Source organism: Chamaea fasciata, unplaced genomic scaffold (genome assembly GCF_029207755.1).
Source record: "Chamaea fasciata isolate MVZ Bird 193981 ecotype frontalis unplaced genomic scaffold, bChaFas1.0.hap1 SCAF_1, whole genome shotgun sequence".
Classification (NCBI taxonomy): domain Eukaryota; kingdom Metazoa; phylum Chordata; class Aves; order Passeriformes; family Sylviidae; genus Chamaea; species Chamaea fasciata.
The window spans coordinates 135782174-135803305 of NW_027094086.1; the positions used below are offsets into that span (position 1 = coordinate 135782174).

Sequence of the window (21132 nt, forward strand, 5' to 3'; positions counted from 1 at the left end):
TGCACTACCTCAGTCCTGGGCTCTTCTACCGAAATAGTGCATGTGACTGGGTTGTGATGGTGTCTCTGTGTGTTTGCACCTTGGCAATGGTGCCGAAACTGGCAACTTGAGCCTTCAAAGGGTGGTTGGTGGTAACTGCTTTGTCTCATAAATAGCCCGGCTGGAATGTAAATTGCTGACCTGGGGGTGAAGGACTTTCCAGTCCATTGCAATTATTTGAGCTTTTGGGCCTCTTCCAAAGCAGTGCGTTCCAGCTAGGCATCACTGATTCTTTAATTCTGCAAAAAATAAATTGCTTTTCCTTGAATGTGTTGTGCTGCGGTACAAAGGGGCATTCCTCTGTGGTACCAAACATCTCAATCCCTCTGACTGGAGCAGGTGTGGTCCTTGGTCTTGATTCACTGAAGGCTTGCTTGACATTATATTTATCTGTAAATCCTTCTAGATTTGTATTCATAGGCTTGGATTCAGGAAAGATGTCTTGGAACATGTATGCATAGTTTATATACATGCAAGAGTGCTTCTCTTTTTTTTCTCCCTCAGCACAGTTGAATAAGAGTGTTTCTTCCATTTTTTTATCCAGTATAAGCTAGAATTGGCTATATTCCTGTATGCCTCAGAACTCAATAAATAACGGAATAGTAGTTTTCCAAGATAGCATGAAATGAAATAACTCTAAACATGTATACACAAGGAGAAAATGCAGAGATATTTGTTTTTAGCATTGAAGTTAGATCATGGGATAACAACATTATCTGTCTCAGGGTGGTGGGTAATGCCAGGAGAAAACCAAATTTGTGTCAAGGACAGAATGAATTGGGACTGTCCAATGATTATCCTAAGATCATCCCCTGATAGTAAATATTGGTGGTGGTTTGTGGATTTTTTGTTTTGCTTTTGGATTTTCCCCTCTGTTTTTTGTTTGTTTGTTTGTTTTTATAAATAAGGGCTATATTAAAATAATTGATTGTTATATCTTTTGTTCCAATTTCTTTGGATGGGAGAGGGGAAACATTCTTCTCTAGTCCCCCACTGAAAATCTCTCAGGAAATCCTGGGAGGCTGGAGTATCTCCAAATCACTTGATACAGTATTTGGGTAATTTAATGGTAAATATGTAAACTCTTGCGGACTATGTGTTTCTTTAAAAAGGGCAGCTTTAGGTTCTTTTCCTGTATCTCTTCCTTCCTCCTGTAGCATTATGCAACTTTTTACTCTAGGACCCAAATTGCCTAAAATATAAGCCGTGTGTGTGTGACCCTTTTCCCTTTTCCCTTTTCTCCCTCTCCTCTTCCTCAAAGTGGAAACTGTTACTTTTCTACATCCCTTCCTTGGGCATGGTGAGACCTGAAATGATGCCTTTGTAGAACTTGGTAGGAGTTCAGCTGAGGACCACAGAATGGTTAAAGTTGGCAGGGATCTCCAGAGGTCATCTTGTCCAACCTCCCTGTTCAAGCAGGCCCACCTAGGACTGGTTGGCCAGGTGACTTCTGAGCATCTCCAAGGATGGAGACTCCAGAGTCTCTCTGGTACCCTGTTCTCAGTCAGTGTTGCTAAAAAGAAATGTGGATTCCTTTGAGATGGAGTTTTAGAGGAGTGTTTAAAATCTTTGTGATGGGTGATGAGTATTTGATGAAAGATGCAATTTAAACCAAGTAAAACCCACCACAACGGAAAACTTCTGGGGTTTGCTTATACAGATTTATGCTGCTCAAACTCAAAAAGGTGACATTTTTTTTCTTCAGCTGGCCTACCTGTTGCTTTCCTTCTCTTTTTTTTTTATTTTTTTTAATTTTTATTTATTTATTTATTTTAATATATCTCTTTCCCAAAAAGTATGAGCACAAGAAACATTGAAATCTTAATTTCCTTTAGCAGGATGGAGAAGGAAGCCCTGCTTGCACTACTTCCCTTAACTCTGGAAGAATGCAAATTAATCATGTCAGATTTAGGGGTTCTGGACCACAAGCATCCCCACATCCTCCTCCTCTTTTCCTGGTGCAGCTGATGCTGGTGGGTGCTGCACTTGTTTTGTTCCTGAGTCTGGATATGAAGTTCAAACTGACCTTTCCCTAGGTGTTGTCCCAAGTGTCAGGGAAGATTTTCTGAGAAAAAAAACCAAAATACACATTTATAAACTAATTTAAAGTTTGTGGGGTTCACTGTGTGGCTAAGATTACTACCCTATTCTGTACTTTCCTTAGAATGTGTTTAAACTACATTGCGTAAATTCAGTTTTGCTGCATTACTCAGGTATAATATACAATGGAGTATGCAAGACTACTTATATTTAAGCATTTAATAATTCTTTTAGAAATGAATTGTGTATAGTTTTTTGACCTAGGAGGGTTTTTAGAAGTGAAACACAGCAATACTTTCTTCCCTCATAGTTGACTCACTATACTCTGTTTAAACCAACATTTTTCTTGTAATATTGCATAAAATAGAGTATAGGCTCTCTACAAATACGTCAGAGCTCAGCATCATGTTTTTGGCTATTGGGAAGCCAGCAGAGAAAACCAACAAGGTTCTCTTGGGATTGTATAGAAGAGAATGTGGACTGTCAGGGTAGCAAGGACCGAATATTGCTTTAGTAATGACAAACCTTACCTTGGAAACAGCATTCTATCTGGCAAGAGTCTAAATTCTGTAATTAGGAAATATATTCTATCCTTTATTGCTATGACTTTGTATGGAGATTTGGAAAGGTTTGCTGGAAGAAGTTTCTGAAAGTTATTTGTCTTCATGTTGAAATCCATGAGGATGGATTATACGTATTTGTTACTCAGTCATGAAGTATGTAATTAGCACTTTGGCTGAACATGTATTATGCATTTAGTGAGCAAATACTTTCCATTGTAACATTTGTTTGAATAAACCACTTTTTAGTATGGATAATCCTCTTTTAACATAATTGGAACATGGAGCTAATACTTAAACATATTCAGTTTGAAGACCGATGGGATAGTGGTAGTGTGCTACTGTAAAATCACCAAAGAAATATTGAAGGGGTCACGTGATATAAGCATGACTATGAGATTTCTGTATTTCATCCAGTCCCATTTCTTTCATACTTGTATGTGGTGATATAGTAATTATAAAGACTTTAATTGCCTAAGAGCTTCCCAGGTTGCATTTGCCAACTATGCTGAAATCCTGGCCAAAATCTTCAAAATCATGCACTAAGCTGCAGTTGGCTCAGAACGGTGGATATAAATAGATGATATGGTGCTGAATTACAATTCATTGTTGAAATTCAGATAGTGTCTAATAAATAGCCATAAAAAGGCAACATTTTTTTCCCTAATGAAGGCTTTAAAAGAATGCAGTATTTTTATTATTGTTATTATTTAGTAAGATCTGGTTCATAGTTTAGTGACCCTTTCCAAAGAAAAATATTTTTCTGTTTTTGAAAAGAGTTGTGGTCTACTGCCTGGTTGGTTTCCAGCAGGAACAGTTCATGATTTTATTTTGGGTTGAGGTAAAATTTGGATGAAAACAGTGGATTTTATACATAAATTGCTTTTCAAATATCTTGCTTCAGAAATTATATTAAAGACCTGCAGTATCTAGTGGATAATATTCTCAAAATTATTTGTGTTGCCTCTCCCCAATATTAAGGAATATTTGTGCCAGATTGGAACTTTGAAAATGGGAAGATAAAAAGGCTTATTCAGGGAGTCAGTTTAAACTTATCTGTGTGTGACTCCATGGCAGTACCTTCCAGAGGCAGGAATAACATCCAAGTCCAATGGCATGATATGCTGTGGGGTGTGTGGAAAGAGCTCATAGGAAAAATTGGGCTGGAAGGGACCTTGTGAAGTCTCTAAAGTGGCCTCCAGCAGACAGTAGGGGCAGCTGTGGTGTCAGAACAGGTTGCCTAGGGCTTAACTCAATCATGTCTGTGCAGGCTCCATCCGTTTTCAAATCTCTCCGGACAACCTGTGCTGCTGCTTGACTCTCCTCACAGAGAAGAAAATGGCTTTATGGGTTATGAGTTTCTCCAGCCCGTGTCCTTGGTGCGTGCATCTGTGTTAGATCTTGCCTCTATTCTTTGTGTTGTCCTTTAGGTGGTTTTGCTGTTTGATCTTTAGAAAAAGGGGATCAGTTCCCTGATTTAAGTGTTTCACCTAGGTGCTTTGGCTGTTTTTTTTGCACACAGAGAAGTTGGGTGCCTTAGAATCCAAGCTAAAATGCACTTCTTGGGGCAGGAGTTGCAGAGAGTGAGGAAATGCTCTGTGTGTTGTATTTGGTATCCTGTCTCCATGGAGCTTAGGCATATGAGGCAATGCCAACTATTGGGCATGCAAGAAGTCCAAAGTCTGACATTTGCAAAGCATTATATGGGACCAAGACGAGGACCTAGCTCCTGAAACTTTGTCTGTTTGTGTTGTGCAGCTAGAAAAGTTGTTTAATTGACTTATCTCTGCTCCTCTGAAACATGAGACCTGGTTATGAATACTTTGGGGCTTTTTAGATAATAGACAAAAGGTTAGGTTACTTTGAAGCACTTCCAGCAGTGTTTCAAGTTATTTTGTACATTGCTGCCTTCAAACTAGCAGTTCTTCTGTAGCAGGTTCTTCTAAGATGTGCTAGGTAATTCTGTGAGTGGTAATTTGAGGAATTCAAATTGCTTCAGCCCCTAGTTAGCACTTTCAGCATCACTTGGCAGGAAAATGAGAAAAACATTCAGCAAATCCTCAGCCTAAGTAAGTTTAAACCCACTTCTGTACCCTGGCATTGTAACTTGCTGAGGTCTGTTTATGTGTCTCCTATTAAAACTCTGCAGCTGGATGAACAAACCGACATCCTTGGGGGCAAGAAAGCATAAAGCTATTTCCTTTCTTTTCAAGTGATGGCAATGCTAAGACAAATGGACCTATGAGTGCTGTGCCACTGAGCTAGAGTTCACTGTCCTCAGATGCAGTTTCTCAGGCTTTGTCTGTTACAGTGAAGTGTGTTGCTGCTGGTGTATTCACCAAAGGTATTAATGATGGATACATCAGCTGTCAGCATGTTAATCAGCATCATTAACTATCCTCAAAGCAGCTAAGTGACACAGCTGTTGAAAAGGCGGGAGTTGCACTCTAGCCTCCTATCTGAGCTCCTCTTTAGGCCCTAATGGATGGAGCTCACTGAGGGAAAGCCTGAGGGCAAAAGCTTGGAGGTGGGTGAGTCTGTGAGAGATCCTTCCTTTTGATGTTTGCTTTAATGTTAACAGAGCACCAGCATGCACTGGAATTGTTTGACTAGAGTGATTGTTTTGGTGGCTAATGACCCATGACCATTTATTGGTTTCTGATGTTATTACTGTAATTGAAGTAATATCTAAAAGTTTCCAAATGATGATTCCAAATTCCTGCCTTCCTTGGTTACTAGGTGCAGATTTACTGGTAGGTTAACCATTTCATTTCTTATGGTTTTCAAGGTGTTGTCTTGTTTATGCTAAATGTTACAAATTTTCTTTGTAAACCAAGTGTCTCCATGCGCAGCTATTAACATCCTATTACTCTACGTCTGTTATTTCATAATGCAAGTCTTGTAACCAATTCTTTTATGGGGTTCTCTTTATGGCCTCCGGCGCAGAGCTTGGTCTCTGGATTGCTCAATAAAGACCAGACCTCTGAATGCTTTATATCATTCACAAAAAAAAAATAGCCCATTCACTAGCATCCAGCCCAGCAATTTTCAACATTTATTTATTTATTTATTTATTTATTTATTTTCTTCTGCCTATTAAGGAGAAAATCCCCCTCGCGTTTGCGGGAGGACTGATAAGAGAAACGGGGCACTCTGAGGTTAAATGGGAGGAGATCTGCGACACAGCGAGGAGCCGTTCAGCATCCCCTGCCCCTTAATCTCGGCACCCGTGCGCTGAGCAGGGACGGGAGCGGCGGGCGCTGCGCAGCCCCGCGGCCGCGGGAGGGAGCGCGGTGGCTCCGCGGCTCTGCCCGACCCGCTGCGCGGGGCGGGGGCTGTCCTCGGCAAAACATCTGCGGCTCAGCCCTTCTCTTCGCCGGGGCTGGAGCATCAATGCTATTTTATGTGTCCAGCGGAGTTTTAAAGGTTACGTGGGGCGTTGTGTGCAGAGCGAGAACAAGAGTCTCTTTCTTCTGCGGGCTGCCGGTTTTGAGAGCTGCTGGCAACTTTTAACGAGAGATAAAGTTGTTCTTTTTCCTACTCGTTTTATTTTTATGGCTGACATTTTAAAAATTATGAACAAATATCTGCAAAGGGCACCAAATAAGCTGAAAATTATTATGATTCAAAGATACGAAGTACGGTGATGTAAATATTTAAACCGTAATTCTGTTTATTCTTTCTTTGGTGGATTGAGCTAGTCAGTGAAAATCTGTCTCAAGTTCTGTTGCCCACCCCCTCAAAGAGAACATCATTTCCCCATGCAGCAGTGCTGGACACAGTTGTTATAACAATGGCATTTCTTTATTTGTGATTCTGTACTAAGCTGCTTTTAAGGATACCAGGTTTTCTCCCCATCTTCACATTCTGTAACTACAAGGATTTTATTTCTCTAGTGTTCAAAGAAACACGAACACAGTATGACCAAAAAATATCAATCATAGCTATTCATCAACTCCTTTAAAACATAAGTATTGTTTTAAAATCGTAGTTCACCAGAAACACAGAGCAAATCAGGTGCTTCAGCAAGTCATGCTGGTTCTATAAGTGCAAAGCACCCTTTGAATTCAGACACACAGAAGTCCTCCTGACCCTCACTTTACTGATGAACAATGTTTCTCAGCCTTTGAAGATTTGCGCATTTTTTTTCCCCTTTGGGGTTATTTTTTACATGTCTTACATTTGCTCTAGACGAAGAAATTCAATGGTAGTGATGAAAAATATAGGCACATTTTCCTTTCGAGGCTATGCAATGGTATTTGACGTACAGAATTAAAGCATAGAGGTATTCTGAGAAAACGTCACTATATTGTAGCCACCTCACAGATTCAGTATTTTATTATAGACCTCTATGTAAAGGCTATGTTTGTGAGATTTGACGTGTCCAGTAACTTCTAGCCTGATGTGTAGCAACTTGAGCCCAAACCCCATCTTCACACCTTCATCCACCTTACTTTAGAAAGATACAGCTGTAAAACATACTGTCCCTTTTGAAATAAACCGACCCAAATGTACAAACAAATTGATAATGTAGGACAAAAATCACTTAGGCATAAAACCTAAAGCCTTGTGGCCAGTTATTCTGTAGTTGAATATCACATGAAACATTCAAATACAGCAATTCACCAGGCAGAGTTGAATTACTGTGGCTATAATAGTTCGCCAAATGTCAGGTGCTAAATCTGAACTGAATAAATGTGTAATTAATTTAGTTGATGCATTGATTTTGAAGAATTTCAAACTAATACGTCTGTACTAATAAAATGCATTTTTGCATTACAGCAAGCATGAGCAGAACTTTTTATTCACCATCCCAGCCCTCCAGTTTTGTTTTACACAGCTGAATAACTGTAAAACTGAGACTTTCTGTCATGTGGAAGCAACAAGAAAAATGTTTGTAGTCTCCTAAATAGCCTTTTTTGTCCTGAAGATGTCATATAGTCAAACCACAATTTTCCTGCATGGCTAAATATTAAATGATGGCAATTTGCTTGTTGATTGTTGAGAATTGTTGATACAACATTTAATTTGGTGATTTACTTATTTATTGATTTATTCTCCAAAAGAACTTTTTTGTTTCCATGGTCCAAAGAATAACTCTAGCAAGACAGTGACTGATGGAACTGATGCTTTATGGATGCTTTTAGTTTTGAACTTTGGAACTAATGCTAGCAGTTCTCAGGAACAGAATCAACACTTAGCTTCTTTCTGTGTTAACACTTGCCTGCCTTCTGTAGCTCATAGGAGGTGCCATGCTGGACAAGCAATGCTGAGTGAGGGATATACTCCACACATCTGCCTCTTGCAGCTCTTCCAGTAGAAGAATCAGGAAGTTTTGATAGCACTACAGAATGATTGGAAAACAGGAGGCTGCAGAATTCTGTAGCTTCTGTTCACTGTGAGCGTTTTCTTTTCTTGTGCATAGGGTGACACAACCTGCTAATGTGACCATTGACTGAAAGGGTCATGCAAGTTGCTTTGGGAAGTGGGGCAGGAAGGTGAAAGTGTCAAGTCTGTAGCTAATTGTCAGAAATTGGAGGGTGTCACAACAGAAGTACTCTTCTGAACTTTATTATTTCTTTTCCTATAGTTTGCTACTATCACAGAAAAGAACAGGGCTAAAAAGTAGTAAAGTTTGAAATGCTTCAGCCTGCCTTGAGCTTTACACAAAGTGGCAGTTCCAGAGCAGTTACATCCGCGACTTCTATTGCTGTCTTCCTCCAATTCTGTTGGTGTTTTAGCTCTGTAGTACAGAAAAGAATCTTTCATTCATATTTTGTCATCAGCTTAGGTTCCTCCTTGTCCCCTGAGACCCATGGGTGAGTGTATTTGCAGAAGAACTTGCTTAATAGTTTCCTTACCCATTTTTACAAACAATCTACACCTTTATTTCCTTGAGGAATTGCTTTCAGGCGCAGTGTTTATCACACAGGTTTGCCTGTGGCTGGGTATGCACATCCTTAGTTGCACCCATCTTAATCTACACTGTAAGGGAGGCTTGGTGTGCACTGGCAGTGCTGCTTTTAGAAAGAACAAAGGGCCTGTAGATGCAGAGCCTGAGATGGAATTGTATCACCTTGTGCTTGATGAAAGCTTACTTTGAACAAATGCTGTCCATAAGATATACTTCTGCTACATCATTCAGGCTCTTACTACAAAGGGCTTTTTAAATAATCTTTTTCACTTTCCTATTTTTATTTTTGTCCCCCAAGTTTCCATCATGGGTATGTTCAAAGTAGTTGATGGTGGTGCTGAATATGACAGAAAGCCAAGGAGGAAGTCTGGGACTCATATGCCATGCTTTGAGCTCCCTTCTGACTGTATGAAACGAGTGAAGCAGCCAGACTGTCTCTCATTGCCATATGTGGGGTTTTTTTAAACATTGACACAGTTTTATCTCCTAATCTGGGATCTTCTGGTACCAGAGAGAAAATCTGGTGTGATACAAGAGTCTTGAGCTCCATTGCTTTCATGCAACACATCTGTTTCATATATTTGATCACTCAGTTTATTAGCAGTGGTGTTACAGGCTTTCAGCATAGATATTTTTTAACTGTGTCATAAAGTACCATTTAACAAACAGCACTTCAGTACTTCATATTTCTTTTCAAAAATTATGTTTATTATCAAATATAGTAGTTGAATTATAAGTAGAAACCAAAATAGTTGCATGAAGCATAAATATTTCTTATCTTTGGGAATGATGAAAGAAAATACCTTTGAATAACAGTGCTTTACTAAAATGAGTAAAGGTGAAATGTGAAGATGGTTTGTGAGCTCAAGATGCTAAACATCATTCTAGAAACTAATAGGACACATCAAATCTTACAAACATAGCCTCTACATCTAGGTTCATAATAAAATACTGAACCTGAGAGATGGCTGCAATGTAGGGCCAATCTGTCTGAATCCCTCTATGCTTTAATTCTTCATGTCAAATATTGTGGTGCAGCCTCAAAAGGAGAAAGTGCCTATATTTATACATTGCTCCTGTTGTCTTTCTTGTTCTACAGCAAGTGTAAGAGACGATAAAAAATAAACTGAGGGTCAGGTGGACTTGTGTGTGCCTGAGTTTGAATGGTGCACTGCTCTTAAGGAACCAGCATGACTGCCTGGAGCACCTCATCACCTCTCTGTTTCTGGTCAACTTGGACTTTGAAACCATAGTAATGTTTTGAAACAGTTGATAAATACCTTTTATTGATATATTTTGTTCATACTGTGTTTGGGTTTCTTTGAGCAGTTCAGAAATTAAATCCTTGTAGTGAAAGAATGTGAAGATGGAGAGAAAACCAAGAATCCTTATAATTCAGTTTAGTGTAGAATCATGACTGAAGAAATGCCATTGTTATAACAACTGTATCCAACAGTGTTGTATGGCAAAATGAAGCTGTTTGAATTTCTTAATTGAATTTTCATACTCTGCATATTTGGATTCTTTCCACACATAAGCTTAGTTCATTTTCCTACCCGCTGTAAGATTAAAACATGGCAACATTAGGGATTTTTTCAAATTTTTAATTCTTAAGATGTTGTGCATAGATTGATTTGCACACGCCCAGTTCCTATTTTGTATTATGAGAAAAGTATGCATCTTCCAATTCTATTCCTTATATGTGCTAAAGCCTTTCAAATACATTGTTGAAGTGTTTAACTGTTTATCAGTGGTACCCTATTATATTCACATATGTGCAGTTCCGTCATTCCTTAGTTGCTTTGCCTTGCCCACTGTGGTATTTTAGTAGTCTTTTTTGAGTTTCTGGGTTTTCGTCTGGAGTTTACAACTGTCCAGGTTGGACTTTTCAGTAAGTCATTCCTGGTATGTTTCTTGAAGTGACAATTACTAAGCAATGTTTTCTCTTTCTGAGATATGTAGATCTGGATGTGAACAAAACACAGGTTCTATACTGTCTGGCTACATTTACAAGAGAACTCTTTAGCTGCGAATGGGGATGACTGAAGCCCAGCCAGGAAAACTTTATTTGATATTTGGATGATTGCCATAAATAGAATTCAGCTAACACATGCCTTTGTCCGTTGTTGAAATTCAACTTTAAAAGGATTAATTTCTCAACCCTACCCTGTTGTGCAGAATCCTGAATATTAACAGCTTTGCTGAAGGTTAGTGCAACACTGCATTAACTGGTTTTGTTCAGCTATGAACTGCTCTTTAATAGTAGCATTTTTGGTACTAAGAGTTGTATTAAAAAAACTGCAAGAAACAACTTTGAGTTCTCATTTTTATTTTTAAGTACAAGAAATAATGATATTACAGTTGTGATTAAATTTTAATGACTTTGGTGGTTAATAATATATTACTGATAAGCTTTCTTTAAAATAGAAGTGTCTGTCTTTCAGCAAATTCTGTCTTCACTAACTTACTATAGTGTGCATTTCAGTGTTGGAGTAGCTGCATTCTCAGGTAGAATTTGGATTTTACATTGTCTTGTGCTGCATCATCAACAGAGTGCTCAGATCCTCTGCTGGTTCTTCAGTGGAGCTGTGCCAACATGAACTTTTTGACCATGAAGTTTTCTAGCACAGGTAGAAACAGGGTATCTGCCTTTCCCTGTGTGCTCATGAATTGTCTTGATTTAGAGTTTGCTCCTTTAGTCTGAAGCCAGAGGAAATAGAAGGAAGATTTTCTGTTTGGCTGTGTAAGGCATTTCTGTACACGCTGCAGCTTCTTTGAAAACCTGCCACTGCTGCTGTAGCATCAATGCAGCCATGCTGCTGATAATAACAGGAGCACTGATGGCAGGACTTGCTTCCAGTCTTTTACTGCTTTAGCATTTACAGGTACTCTGAATTCAGTGTGGCAGATAGAGGGAGGGTATAGAACTCTATACTTTGCTTCCACTGTCTTGTCTTTAGTGGTGCTACTCAAGTGAAAAAATGCTATGAATATTAGGAAAGATACCAGTTGTCTTGCTGACATAATTTCATTTGAGAGCTGTGTGAAAATTTGTGGTCCAGATAGTGCTGGGAAATTTATTCTGAATGAGTTAATGTCAATAGGAACAGAGGGCAGCAGTCTTTGTGTATTTTCAATGAATCACATTATTTTGAGATGCATGCTTGAAGACATTAAATAAAAACATTGTTTTAGTAAGTCTTTCTGAGCAGATTGAACACAGGGTAAGACAAATTCAATTGTGACCTGCTGATGGCTGGCTGAGGAGTCTAGGTATTCTTCCGATGACTCCGTTTCTGCATTTTCTGGCTGTAGTTAACTTTCTACAGAGTTTTAAAGCGTGTCCATCAAGACTCTCATATAGTGTATGGTGCCCTTTTACTCACTTTCACCAAGGATAGGTTTGTCTTTCTCTTTGGCTTTTGCCATGCAGTCATGGTTAGATTTATATGGTTAAATGTGACTTGGCAGAGTTGGGTTTATGGTTGGACTCAATGACTATGAAGGTCTTTTCCAACCTAAATGGTTCTATCCTGAAGAATTTTAAGGAATAACAGAGATGGAAACCACATGAATTAATAATAGCTTTATGACTTATCTGATTGCTGAAAATAGTTCTTTTCTCAGCTACATTACTGATTTCGAGGTACCATAGCTAAGTGCAGATGTTCCTGTTCACTGCAGCTAATGTACCACTTGTGTGTGTATGCGACTTGCTCGTCAGTCTGGGGTGCATCTGAAACGATGTCAAAGGTGCAGAGGTGTGTGAGAAACACCATTTGGATGCTTTCATATATTCAGAATGGAAGCTGTTCAGCTCTAAATTGAAATAAATTCCATTAGGAGGAATACATTTCAAGCAGAAAGTATGTTAAGAGCTACTTCTGCTTACAAAAGCACACATCACCACTGAAGAGGCTTGGAAGGATTTCAGATCTGCTTGTGCTTTTGCATTAAATGAATTATTTCTGGTATTTCTATTCCTCTGCCCTTGCGCCATTGCTACTGTGTCTTTTTTTGAATTTTCCCATCATATTGCCTGTTTGTCCCAGGAAGAGTCCTTGAGCCGTTGCCTTCCTGCATGTGTGGCTTCAGGTGTGCTCTGTGTTCTGTTCTGTGTCTGGAGGCACTGTCTTTGCTTGGTCCATGGTTGGAAGGGAGAAGTAGGCTCTTCCCAGTTTACACTGAGCTATGCAGTTCAATTAGCTACGTTTTATACAGTTCACTGAGGCATAACTTTCCCTTCAACAGAGCCCCATTCTCTCAGGGCAGCGCTCTGATCTGCCCCTTGTATCTGTGGTGGCAGTTTTTTGTGTCATTTGCATCCTGTTTGAATTCTTGTGCTTCATGAAAGGGGGAGCAAAGAGGGCAAAACACACTTTTACAAAATTTGGGTTTTTTTTTTTTTACCCTAGTGCTGTGGTAGGAGCGTGGCTGGGAGATGTGGAGGCTTGGTGAGCACCCTGGCTCTGCACCTCTGGGGCAGGACCTGCCAGCCTCTCTGCCTGGCCACCATGGTCAAAGTCTTGTACCTTCCAGGGGTTTCTGTGAAGGATGGTGTATTCCCTTCTTGAAGACTTAATCTGAGTCTTAAGATGCATGTGAACTGGTGGGGCAAGAGAGTGAAAAGCAAAATGTGAGTCTTGAAAGACTGGGGTAGCTCAGTTTTCTGAGATATATGAAGAAGTTTCAACATTTTAAATTTAATTTTATTTGTTAATCTCTTTATTTGCCATTAAATTCATATTAATCTATTCTATTTTTCATTTTTCTCCTTTTCTCCTTTTCTCCTTTTCTCCTTTTCTCCTTTTCTCCTTTTCTCCTTTTCTCCTTTTCTCCTTTTCTCCTTTTCTCCTTTTCTCCTTTTCTCCTTTTCTCCTTTTCATCTTTACCTTTGCCCTTTCCTTTTTCTTTCCTTTTTTCTATGGGTTAACAGTATTATTCATTCAAAGGGTATAGCTATCAAACATAATGAACAAATAATTTGATGGTCCAGAACCCTTTTCTTAAATTATTACTTTTAGGAAATAAATTAAGCAGTTAATAGGTTATAGTGAGACAGTGAGAAAGAATTGAACCCATCTCTCCATGGTTTGGTCTACATGAACTCCCTCACCTGCTGCCTCCCATCCCACAGTTAACTGTTTCTTTCTTGCTGGGAGCAGGAGAAATCTTGGTGAGGCCATTAGGGGAGCAAGCCAAGATATCTAATGTCAGTTTGTGGAAGTCTGCTTAAACTGCTGCCACTGGAGATTGAAGGTTACTGTGTCAGTGCCAGGCCAGAGAGTGAATGTGTGATGCACTTGTAATGCATCATTTCTCTGCTTGAAAGTTGAAACTGAGTCCGTGCTTATACATTTGAATGTTTCATATTTAAAAATAAGAGTAATTATCTGTAATGGCACACTAAATAAACTGCATTTTTCCCTCTTCAGAAACACTTTTCCTTTGGAGAATTCAGCAGCAGAAGTATAAGGCAGTTGCTCTTTTAGGAATATGTGATTTCTTTCCTGGCCCTGAACTTCTGTCTTGCTGAAACAAATATTTTACGATTAAGAACACTTGGTCACATCTGGTACATCTTAAAAAGGGTTACTTTTCCAAGAATAGCATGCAAACATGAAATCAGAATCACAAGCAGATGTTTGCTAATGTGGCCATAGATAACCTTTCAGTTTCATGTTTAATTTTTATAAATAACCATCTGTAAAGAATGCAGATTAATAGAGAACAGAGATAATTTCTGTCAGTGTTAACATGTTAACTTTACTGTGTTGCTGATGCTGTGCTTATTACTATAAAATAGCATTATTTATTGTATAAAATTGTCAGCTGCTGGTCACACAAAAAGAGACATTTTTGTCATTGCTCTTGTACAACCTGGAAATGTTTGCTTTTCTTTAAAGAATACAGGGTGATTATCTGTGTCAAAAAGATTGCTAATTTTGGCTTAATTTTTTCATTCAGTGATAAATTACTTATCAGAATGCTGTGGAATAGAGGGAATTTCTGGCTTTTTGTTTGCCTTTGCATTTTTAGTGAGCTTGGCATGGCTCTTGCAGTTGGGCTGGTAAAGTGAGGTATTTGCTCCCTTGACTGCTGGCCTCGAAGAAGCATATTTTAGCTTATTTTAAAAAATCTGTTTCGTAAAGCAGACCAGAAGCTTTTTGTTCTCCTCTTATAATATTCTCCTTTTAACTTACTTAAATTAGTTTTGGATAGTTCAATGTACAGATGCAGCTGACAATAGTTTTCCTTCACTGAAAAGCCTGCCTGTCGCTGCTGCAGCAGGAGACAAAGGCGTAAGCTGTGCTCTCACTGCCTCTGCCCTTCCAGAAGGGTCCTTGTCACACTGGGACCTTAATTGGTGGCAAAATACATTCAGATGCCGTCATAGGGAAGGCATGACATGGGACAATGTCAGAAGTGTCCCTTAGCGCAGTAAGAGTTGTGGTCTCTGGATGCTCCAAGCATGAGGCAACTGCCATCTGCTTTCTGCTGAGGTATCCAGTGTGTCATGTCCTGGTGTTTTGGGAGCTCAGGATGGCAGCAACTACTCATGAATCAGAAAAATGATGGTTGGCAGAGGCAAGTGTGGGAAGGAAGGCAAGGTAGCAAACCTGCTGACACAGAGGATGAACCTGGTAAGGGAGAGGGGTGAAGTTCATCGGTGTGGTGCTGCCCGGGCTGTGCCACTCCCAGGACCATGCAAACCCCCTCCCCTGGCTCCAGAGACCTGTGCAGGACCGATCAGCAACTGGGCAGCTGGAGAAGGGTTAAGTGGCAAAACAGGTTAATGTGGGCAAGCAATCAATCCGTAGAAGGTGTATGTTTGGGGCTTTTTTGGGTGTGTTTATTTTTTTCTTATTTTTAAGTTTAGAAACTTTGAAACATCTGACTTGATAATATTGACATTCCTCAAAACCAGAGATACACATGAGTATAGGAAGTACATCTCAGCATCCAAATTTGTAGATGACGTAAAAGAACTGTCTGGGAAAGATAGCACAGCACTGAGAATTCATTAGAGCATTGCTTGCATTATAGTTGAGATACCTTCAAAGAGAAACTAACAATTGAAATAAGTTCAGAAGCAGAAGAGCCTTGCAGGCATTAGGGAAGGGGTGGGTAGAAGCTTATGTGTTAGCAAAATATCTCCAGCTAGAATACTATTTTACATTCCTGTTCTATAGTTTGCTCCCTTGGTAATTTACAAATGGAAAATAAAATTTAGAATTATAGCTGATTAGATATTGTAAGTTCTCAACAAAGCATGTTTGTGTTCTGAATGCAATTATTACAGAGTTGCTGGGTACAACTTGGTAGATGAATCTGAGTTATCTTTTGTGTTCAAGCAATTTAGTCCCTTCTGTTCTGTGTGAAGAATGAGCTATGTTCTCCTCCAACTGCAGCATTCTTTAGATAAAGAATATTTGATGTTATTTTTTAAGCAATAATTATTTTTCAATTTTATAATGAAAATTAACCTAATTTAATCAAGTGTAGCCTCAACAAAAGATTTTGATTTTGCCAGTTATGACTGTGTAGGCTGCATTCTGGTTCAAATAAGCAGTACTGCTGTTCTCAGTTCTGAAGACATAAACCCAGCTACTCTCTCTGGCTCCTTTTCCTTCTCCTGGCTCACTTTTTTATACATATTCAAGTACTTTGGCCCTTTCAATCCTAGATGTGAATCTGTGGTACTTGCTAACAGATTGTCTGAGCTTGTTCTGAAACTTGATGTGGAGGCAATACCGGAGCATTTTGCCAGTGCCATGCTCTTTTGATGGGGCAAGGAGAGGCAGAGGCACTGGGATTCTGCCTTTTGCTTTCTTTTAGGATAGTTGAAAGCTCATTAATGTGGCCAACCTTTTGCAGGTGTGATCAATGATTCCCTACTGTCAAGCAGTGTTTTTAAAACTATTTTTGTTTTGAAATTTTGAAATCATAGGCTGTGTTTATCAGCCTACAAGGCTTTGTGAATATGAAATGTTGTCTTTAAGTTTGAGAAATACCCGTTAAACAACTTAGATGCAACTTAAAGGGCAAATTGCATAATTATATCTCAGCCTTTCAGCAGATCCACATTAATTGTTTAGTGTACTTTTAATAATGGCCATTATTTCAAGATATTGTCACCTTGAACCTAAATCCCATTAATGGCATTGATAATCTTTAAACTCGTACTGTTCTTGAGTGATGGGAATAATGTTGTTCTTTTTTTATTTTCTTGCTTCTAGATAGAATGTTTTATTTGAAATGACTAGAACTAACAAATAGATGAAGCTTGGAAATCGGTATCAGTGAAATAAGGCTGAAATAAAATTTTAGAAATGCTGAGAACTCAGATTTTCTTTGACATGTGTCAGCTCTGCCTTGTGATGAAAGGGTAGCTGCTGCATTAAGAAGTTGGATCATTTGTTTGCTAACTTGTGGTGGAGTAAAAGAGAGAAGACTCATGTGTGAGAAGTACGACACCAGTTTTGTGGGTTGTTATGGCTAGATCTATTGCGAACACAGTATCTAAATTGTGCCAATGCAGTGTATAATATAATCAGGTCTAAAGGGTTATACCATAAGCAGGTTCAATTAGAAATGTACAGATTTGCAGTCTTTGGCCTGCAGAATGCACAATTACAAGGCTACAGAGTACCTCCATGGCTGCTTTTGGATTTTATTTCTGCACATGACTGGATCTTAGTGCTGGCACTCACCTGTCCAAAAGTGTGCGTTCCCTGTCTTCTGACTGGATGTACCCTGCAGACATCTCTGCCTGGGGAAGGGGTGAGGCTGTGATCCACCTGGAAGCTGCCTGCAACTTTAGGGGACCAGTTGGCCCAGACTCCAGCATTTTTTACTCTTCTGCAGGCTGATCTGTACCAAAGTCAATTGTCATCACAGCTTCCCCACCTCTGGAATGTACTCATTATGTGGACATACAGATAGTTCCTCCTGCAATTCCCACCTGGCATTCTAATCTTAGGAAAAATCACATTGCCAGTCAGAGACAAGTGCAAGGGAGTGGGTGCATGTGTGTGGGGAATAGGGCTCAAAGGCCTGACTATCTTTCCTTACTGTCACCCAGCTGCTGCAGGGCATTTCTGCTGGGTTAAAAATATTTGGTTTTGAGACCATTGCAATATTTTTCTGCAGTGAATAGCTGTTAAATTGCTCATACTTCTCACTTTAATTGCATTGTAACAAACAATGTTTTGGTTAGTCAGCCTCAATGAAATGCTGTTAGCAGGGTTTTCAGGGTTTTCAGCTGTTTCTGTCTGTGGGAGGCTGCCAGAGCTGGTTTCCAAAGGGTCTTCAGCACACTCACTCTTGACTCACCTCTTTCCTGTTTTAGGTTTCCTGAAGTTGCCGTGCTGTGATGCCCCGGAATGCCTCATGGCACAGCTCCCCGGCCGCCCCGCTGGAGCGTGGCACTCCCCTGTAGAGAGCTGGGTAAGTGGAACCTCATCCTCGGTGTGGAAAATGCTGCCGGCCCACACCACCTGTCTTCACCAACCTGGTGACACGGGCTGGACTCATCAGCCCCTTCTTGTGTGTCTCAGCACGCTCTCCTGGCTTCATGTACATTAGTTTGTTGGGAAGTGGTGGATGCATGTGTTTCTTATTTCTGATATGCTTTAGGACAGTTTCCTCTGGAGAGGTGATAATGGTAGGGAGGATGTAAAGGCAGAACTAAAAGGAGTTGGAGATGCTCACTAAGTTGTGAATTATGCCTTCATTGTCTTTTATATATATATATATATATATATATATATATACAGAAGATAACCACTGGGTGACGAAGGTGGGTTAGAGGAGGTACATCCGAAATGCCCTCTTGCTTCCCTCTTTAAAAAAATTAATTTCTAGAAATATTTTTTTTTTCCTGTCATGAACACTGTTGATTTTCTTCATGTGCAGTGAGCCCCATCACATCTTCCATGTACTGCTAAAATTTGTTAAATGTGGCTACCTGTTATGGAATAATTACTCTCTACATGGTAGTCCAGTTGCATAATTTCCTTCTTGCATGACGAAGGTGTGGTAGGTGGCTGGGACCTCCTGTTCCACCCTCTAAGGCAGGCATTTGTCTGTTTTCTGTGCCTGAATTGGACTTGGGCCCTTCTTTAAGATTTTATCAGTGTATATAGATCACTATGTCTGCTAGGAAGTCTTACTGAGACAGAAAACTCTGCTTACAATTCTCATATTTGGAAATAAATCTAGATATTTACATGTTCCTGTTTGTGGTTTTGTAGATGGTTGTCAGCTGTTAGACAGAACTGTGGACTTCTTCACCTAGATCCTTCTAATAGCCCTGGCAACAAGACCCATGGGTCTAAGGGGAATCTCTAGGAATTCATCCAGCTGTCCAAGAGGAAGGACAATTAAAGTGCTCATTGACATTTGATCATTTGCTTTAACTATCTGTATGAACAGGAAGGAGAGAGGTACCTGAAATGGAGAAATATTCTCTCTTTGTTTTTCTGCAAGAAGGAACTATCTTGGGCAGTCTGAAGCCTGAAAATGCCAAGCAGAGCTGAGAAGAAATTAGCCTGTTTTATATGGATAATGCAGTCTGATGCTGGGACAGTTCCTTGGACCTTTGGTTTAGGAAACTTGTAGATTACTTGTAGATGGACTGTTGCCTTTTGGATTTTGTTTAGGTTCTGGCAAGAATGCATTTTGATTCTCTGAATTCTACAAGGCCAAATACTTACGTTCTTGATCTACTACTGTAGTTTTTTTAGCAAGTGCCAGCTCACTTATCCAGTGGTGGACATTGATCACTAGTTTCTGAATTAATGGGTAGAGATCCTGCTGATTCTGAAAAATAGTCTGATTCCCAGTAAATGATCTTTCAAAACCATGTTGTTAACTGATCATTTCCTGTCTTGTCCCACCATCTTGCTTGGAAAGAGATGATTGCGAGGAAGAGGCTCTTCTGTCTACAGGCCCACAAATTCAGAGGATGCCTGAGCCTGTTTTCCTGCCTTCTGCTGGGGTGGAAACTACATGAGTGAGAGATCTGTCTCCATGGTCAGGGCTAATAAGTTATTTTGTTAAACTGGACCACTTTGTGATCTTGAAAGCCCTGTCTGTGGGCTGTTTTTCTGGTGTCTGTGGGCTGGTGCACCGGGGCAACATCTCTGGGAGGATTTGCAGCAGTGGTGGGTGATTGCTGTTCCTGAGAAAAAATGTAAATTGTTGTGTCATCCATGTTGATGTGAAGCTGCCTGTGAAATCATTGTCAGCAGAGCAGTATCAGTATAATGGCAATGATCACTTGAACTGATGACCAGGTCCTGTTCAGGCAATAAATGTGTTAAGGTTTGTGGTTGCAATCTGTGCCCCTGGAGACTGTACTCTTATTTGCCTCTTGGGTAGATGATGTCAGAAACCTGCTTCTCTCATCTTGAGATCTGACCAAGAGAGTTACCTTGTCATCAGATTTTGTGACACTATTAGCTCAAATGTTTGAAGCTGTTTCTGTTCATCATGCTTTGCATTCATTATTGGCCGTCTTGAGACAGGCAGAGTTTAAATTCACCTTAGTGCTGTGTTTTTAGTTCTGAGGGACAGACTCTGAGTCTCTGCAAAACAACTTCTTTGAATCTGAAGCACTTTTTTAAAGTAGGTTTAGTACTTGAAAATTACCTCCCCTTTGGGATTTTGCTTCCAGCCAAAGCTGGGAGATAGCAAAGCTTTGAAGTGGGGTCTGGGAAGGTGGTATCTCAGTCTTTCCCTCTATGTCTGGTTAGTGACACTACAACCTTTTGTATCTGCTTTAAGGAAATATTTTTTCAGGGTTTTTAACTCTTTCCACAGTTATTCACTTAATTAATTTTATTTGGAATAGAGTGGATGTAGTTCAATAGAAATTTGCCTTATGGTTGTTTTTAATGGTGTGAGCACTTTCCAGTAGTAGATTTTTTGGGGATCAGTTGATTCACAACCAGCCATGACTGGCATTCACAGTGGGCTGGTCCTTGTTTTTGCAAATAACTGATTTTGACCAATATGGTTATATCAGATGAAATAGGTTCATTTTAGGCCACCTAATCTCAAAATAAGAATGGCTATGTGGTGGGGCAGAGCTGCAGCACACAGAAGTTGCCCAGCCTTGGCTGAACTGATGTGGATTCTCAGCACTGATTTGGAGTTTTCCTCCAGCACAGTACAGTAATTTTAGGAGCTGAAAGGAAGCCTCAGCAGTACCTGGGTTAGCTGGAGTTGAAAGCTGTTGAGCAGCTTGAGCACTGCTATACCTCTCCCTCCCTGGCACCACTCCTGGGCTGGTTCTTGAACAACCCTATAGAAATGATGGGGTTAAAGGGAATCTTGTGATTCTTTATGGCTATTTATTGGTATTTTCTTGCTACTATGAATATTCACTACATATATTTGCTAGTTGCATTACATGCTTATCGCTTGCCAAACTTGCGTGTTCAGAAGGTTTTTGTTTTCACTTCTGCTTTTCAATTTTTTTTTTTCTGAGTGTGGTAGGGAGTGTGTGTGTGTGCTCCTGGTATCATTTGCTTCAAGTTTTCCTCCTGAGTCCTTATCTCTGCATATATATTT

The 21132-nt window shown here is 39.8% G+C and overlaps 1 protein-coding gene across 1 annotated transcript in view; it reads left to right on the plus strand.

Moving 5' to 3' along the window:
* The first annotated feature begins 5078 nt into the window (after positions 1–5078).
* KIAA1217 (KIAA1217 ortholog) overlaps positions 5079–21132 on the plus strand; it is a 345995-nt gene continuing 329941 nt past the window's right edge. Inside the window, exons 1-2 of the mRNA XM_066199028.1 lie at positions 5079–5166; positions 17906–18003. Of these exons, the coding sequence (XP_066055125.1) occupies positions 17940–18003 (64 nt within the window). The 5' untranslated portion in view covers positions 5079–5166; positions 17906–17939. The remainder of the gene's footprint in view (positions 5167–17905; positions 18004–21132) is intronic.